This window comes from Acomys minous, assembly GCF_964271855.1.
Source record: "Acomys minous genome assembly, chromosome: 3".
Lineage (NCBI taxonomy): Eukaryota > Metazoa > Chordata > Mammalia > Rodentia > Muridae > Acomys > Acomys minous.
The window spans coordinates 83,069,594-83,075,110 of record NC_140485.1 but is presented as its reverse complement, the minus strand read 5'-3'; the positions used below and the strand labels follow the sequence as shown (position 1 = coordinate 83,075,110).

Here is a 5,517-nt window from a genome sequence, read left to right as displayed (position 1 = left end):
AGAGCGGGCGACCCAGCAGGTCCATCTGCATTTTAACAACCTCCCTGGATGATCCAGATGGCCCGGGGATCACTTTGAGAGAAATCCCTCCAAGAGGTCTCGAGGATTTAATTTTATGACACTAGGGAACAGCGAAATGGCCAGGGATGAGGGAAAAGACATTAAAGACACTGGAAACACTCATTCAGGTCGGTAAGAATGATGGTCCAGATGTGGCCCTCCAATCCCTTGATTCTTAACACTGGCTGTGAAAATGGTCAGAGGTCACTCTTACCCCAGGCCCCTCCCCCATCCAAGAAGTCACTGCAACGTTTATCTAAAGTATTTGTTTAATAACAACAAAAAAGCCCCACTCCCACAGAACTATTGTAAAACAATATTCGCACCCAGTGATCATTGTAATATACAATACAAAAACATTTTCCTCAGAAATCTGAGAAGTACGAAATGTGACCATTTAAAAAAATGTCTGCTTTTCAAAAAATAGAAACACACGGGGTTGGCTAACCCCCTCCCCAAAGTCTCTGAGGGCTGAAAGGTAGAGAGAGGGTGAGCCTCCACTGCTGGTCAGCCCTCTACCCCCTTGGCCAGATCCGCCGAAAGTCCGGTGACCTCCGTGGAGTCTTTTCCCCGGGCTCCCCTGGGGGAACCGAGAGCATCTTATTCCTCTGGCCTCCTGTCTTGTCCTTCAGTGAGCCGGCTCAGCGACACAAGATGCGATCGTCAGCTGGAACACATGCGGCCTGTGAACACCAGAGCGAGATAAGGATAAGACAAGCTAGAAGGGGCCAGAAGGGCAGAGGCGTTCCCATTTCTGCACTTCAGGAGACTCGATGATGGCACGAACTTTTTCCTGTTAGGCGCCCATAAGTAGCTATGTGCTCCAAAGTTAAGGCAGACAGACGGACGGACGGACGGACGGACGGACGGACGGACGGGCGGGCGGACGGGCGGGCGGGCGGGCGGGCGGGCGGACAGGCGGGCGGGCGGGCGGACGGACACACACACACACACACACACACACACACACACACACACAGTCTTTCATGGCCTCAGTTTCCCAATGCTCTGACTAGGACCTCACCTCGGCAGCCAAGGCACTGATCTCGCCATTCAGGGTGCTGAGCGGGGCCCGGACGGGTAGTCCCCGGCCTCCGGGGGTCCCGACTTCGGATTCCGAGTTCAGCTCCAGCTGCAGGTCCCTGATGTAGTCGATGACATGCTGCAGGATCTCCACCTTGCTCACTTTGCGGTTCTGAGGCAGAGTGGGCACCAGCTCCTTAAGGCGTGAGTAGCAGCCGTTCATGTCGTAGAGCAGGACGTTCACCTGCTGCTGTTCGTCCAGCAAGGCGGGGAGGCGCGTCCCGGCGCAGCGGGAGATGGCCACGCTCTGCTCCGACAGACCGAGCACCACCTCGCCCGCTGTCCTGCCCGCCTTCAGCGAGCAGCTGGGGCCCGCGGCAGCCGAGGCGCTAACACTGGCGACCTTCATGATCCTGAGGACAGGCAGAAGAGAGCGGAGGAGCCCGTGAAGGGTGAATAGGAAGAGACTGAGAAGTTGGAAGAAGGTTGTACAATGAGAGGGCTGAGCGCTGGAGCCAGTCTTTTATAAGATCGGACCCAGGGCGGGTTCAGAACGTTCAAAAGCAACCAATGGGCTGCTGGAGGCCTGGCTTAGCCCGCCCTCGGGTCCCACCTCTGGATCTACTAGTGCACCCTTAGGATGATGGAAAGGCGGTGGGGCTCAAGAACAGAAGAGGGTGGGAGGGCATCGGCAGAGCGGCTGTAAGGAAGCAAAGAGGCTAAGCCAGTAACCATTCCCCACCACCCCGCCCCCCCCCCCCCCGGAATCAGCTTCTCATGGTATCTTTCTCACTTCTCCGGGTCCATTTTACAGATAAACATCAACAGAGAAGCGGCTGGCTCTGGCCAGTGGCTCAGGACTAGCCCAGGATTCCCAGATGCTGTCGTAAGACTGGGCTATAAACTCTACTTATAAAAGCAGAACTTTATTTTTTTATGTTTATTTACTTTTGAGGGCTTGTTGTTGCTGCTTTTTTTAGGCAGTCTTATGTAACCCAGGCTGTGCTCGGAACTCTCTGACTCCTAGGTGCTGTGATTAGAGGTGTGCTTCGCTACATGTTCTGAGACAGATTTTGAAAGCAGGCCCTCTTTTACTCTGAATTCCAAGCCTGACTCAATTCCCAGAAAATGAATGGGAATGCCCCTAGGTCCGTTGACCCTAGCATACTAGGATCGTCTTTAAAGTGGACAGAGTCTGAGACCTGAGCTACATACACAGAAGGGTCGCGATAGAGTCGGTCTACAGCTCCCAATTCTACAGCCTCTTGCAGAAAGGTTCCAAATCTGCAGCAGCTGGTGATTTTCTTTCTTTCTTTATATTTTCTTTTTCTTCTTCTTCTTCTTTTTTCTAGATTTTTTTTTTTTCTAGAAGGCCTCCGAGCAAGCTCTCCCTCCCACGGCGCAGCAGCTGCGGAGATGCCCCCTCCCTTTCCTTTCCCGGGCTGGTCTGTGTCAGCGTCTGAACAAGCGGCTCAGACCGTTAGACGCCAGGCCCGTGACGTCACCCATTCATAAAACCCGGACGGGCTGTCAAGCTGGCGCCGCGCGGGCGGTCGCCATGGAGACGGCAAACTGGGCTGGAGCATTCTCCGCTCCCCACACCCCCCAACCCCCGCCCCTGAGCCCGTCACCTGCAGACCTAGGGCGGAAAGCCTGGGAATGCTTTTCCTCCTGGGCGCGGTTGCTGACCAAGGGTCAACTTACCTCCCCGCCCCACACCTGCCGAGTCTCTCCCACCCAGCCCCACAGCTCGGGCGGTTAGGGAGGTTTTTCTCACACCCTGCCAACCCAAACCCCTCACGACTGAGGCCCCTCCCTATCTGAGTTGGATCCCTAACTGAGATTGCAGGTATGCCCCGCAACACCTCGTTCCGAGACACATTTTAAGGCAGGCTCTCTTTTATTCTGGACCCCGAGGCTGACTGAATTTCCAGAAAAGTGAACTGTGAAGTCCCTAGAACCAGGACGTGGGTGGGTTGAAGTGGGGGTGACACCAGTGGGGGGAGGGTTGAAGCGGGGGGGGTGTGTGTGTGACATGGAGGACGGAGTCTGAAACCTGGACTGGCTAAGAAGGGTCGAGGTGTAGCTGCAGATTGTGTCCACTCTGAGCTCTTCTCTGCACTCTGCCTGCTTTTCTTTAATAGCCACGACCATTCGCGACGCTCTCTCACACAGAGCCAGAATTGTGTGAGGTTTACCGTCTATTGTTCGTCTATTGTTCTTGTCACAACGCTAAAGACCGACTTGTTTAGTTTATTTACCAAAAAAAAAAAAGCATTGTTATATCAAGGACAGTGTCACTCGAGATACAGCTTAGTTGGCAGATAGTTTGCCTAGCTAGCAGGAAGCCTCGGATTCTGTCCCCTGATAAAACCTGGTGTGAGAGCCGAGTGCGGTGGCGCACACCTTTAATCCCAGCACTCGGGAGGCGAGAGGCAGGTGGATCGCTGTGAGTTCGAGGCCAGCCTGGTCTACAAAGTAAGTCTAGGACAGCCAAGGCTACACAGAGAAACCCTGTCCCCTCCCCCCCAAGGTGGAGTTTCAAGACAGCCATGGCTGTTACACAGAGAAACCCTGTCTCAGAAACCCAACCAACCAACCAACAAATAGTTTATCTTAAACTACACATCCTCCAGACCAGCCTGGTATACCAGGCAAGTGAGGGCCTGTCCCCTCACTCTGCCTCCCAAAGACTGACTCCAGAGCCTTAGACAACCAGACACAGGAAACGGGAGCTCTAACTTGTCACTCAAGAGAATCAGAAGTAAAATACTATATGCTAGAAGAGATGACATTATGGTCCCTCTACCTCACAACAAAGAATTCACGCCAACACTTGGTGAAACAACAAATAGCCCAAGCCAGGCAGTAGTGGTGCATGCCTTTAATCCCAGCACTTGGGAGGCAGAGGCAGGAGGATCTCTGTGAGTACAAGGCCAGCCTTGGTCTATAAATTGAGTCCAGGACAGCCAAGGCTAAACAGAGAAACTAGGTAGCCCAGGCTGGTCTTGAACTCTGCCTTCCAAGTGCTGTCTTTAAATGCATGTACCACCATCCCTGGTTTCAAAGGTCAGGCCTGATGATTGACACATGTAATCCCAAGCAGCCAGCAGGCAGAGGCAGAAAGATCACTGCAGCCAGGAGGCTGATTTCAAATATGTACTGAGGTCCAGGCCAGTCTCAGGGAGGGGAGGGTGTGTGTGTGTGTGTGTGTGTGTGTGTGTGTGTGTGTAAATAAAAGGGCGGAGCTGTAACTCGGTGGTGGAATGCTTCTCTAACATCTGCAATGACCTAGATTCAATTCCCAGTGTGACCAAAAGGGGAGGAGAAAAGTTATATTGCTAATAAGGATTGATTGCTACTGTGAAAAGGTGTAAGATGACATAACGGGCAACACCTTCTTCTTCTTTCTTTTCTTTTTCTTCTTCTCCTCCCTTCTTCCTCCTCCTCCTCCTCCCCCTTCCTCCTCCTCGGCCTCGTTTGGCTCATACCAGCCCCAAGCACACCACCATACCACCTAGCCAAAGTCCAGCCACGAACTCCTGACCCGTTGCCTCCACATCCCCTCCAGTACCGGGATTGCAGGTGTGAGCCACTATACTAGGTTCAGCATGCGTGCGTTTGTGCGTAGCCCTGAGTGGCCTGGAACTCTTGAAGCAGGCTGGCCTCAAACACATAGGTTGGAATGCTGACATTAAAGGCATATACCCACCATGCCTGGCTCTGAATGTACTTTTGAACAAAAGTGTGTGTAAGGCTGGGGGGTGGGGGTGGGGGTGGCCGTGCCATGTAGCAAGTGTTTACTGTGTCATGGTCCCTGGGCTCAATCTCACTATGAATGGAGAGAAAGAAGAAAGAAATGGGGTTGCGGTGGGTTTCTATATCCACCTCACAGGCTTAGTTCCTGCCTCTGGGCCTGACTGCTTGCTGAGATGAGGTCAAGGCCAAGGGTGCTTGCACACGGTAGGGGAAACAAATGAAACAATAATTAGAATCTCCAAGTGGAGGTGCAGAAGTGCAGGTGTGCTCGTGCCCCGTGCCCGTGGCGGCCAGAGGACAACTTGTAGGTTCTTTTCTTCCACCGTGGTCTCTTCCACTGCAGCTTCTGGGGACTCAACTCAAATTGTCAGTGTTGCAGGTCACGTGCTCCTACCTGCTGCGTTCTCTCGCAGGTCCCTAAACAGTCTTAACACCTGTCTGATCCAGGCTGGTCTCAAACTTCTGGGCCCCAGCCATCCTTTTGGAGTAGCTGGGACTGCGGGTGACTGTCACTACAGAGACTATCAGAGTGGCTCATGCTGGGACTATAGGTGTGTGTCACTGTGGCTGACATGGTTGGAGCTGCCTGGCTGAGGTGATTTATTGGATCAGTTACTCAATTACCATTAGTACCCAACAAAGCAACGCAGGGAAGAACCGGTTTCTTTTTCTTCT

The 5,517-nt window shown here is 53.0% G+C and overlaps 1 protein-coding gene across 2 annotated transcripts; it reads right to left on the bottom strand.

The window, feature by feature from the left end:
• Positions 1–311: 311 nt before the first annotated feature.
• ID1 (inhibitor of DNA binding 1) lies at positions 312–1,600 on the bottom strand. Of its 2 annotated transcripts, none has more exons than XM_084775988.1 (2): positions 1,080–1,600; positions 312–743 (listed from the first exon to the last, which is right to left on the bottom strand). In XM_084775988.1, the coding sequence occupies exons 1-2, from the start codon at positions 1,490–1,492 to the stop codon at positions 689–691; spliced, it is 468 nt and encodes a 155-aa protein (XP_084632114.1). In that variant the 5' UTR covers positions 1,493–1,600; the 3' UTR covers positions 312–688. The 2 variants fall into 2 exon arrangements, with proteins under 2 accessions (XP_084632114.1, XP_084632113.1); XM_084775987.1 differs by having other exon boundaries at positions 1,085–1,599.
• Between the last annotated feature and the right edge of the window lie 3,917 nt (positions 1,601–5,517).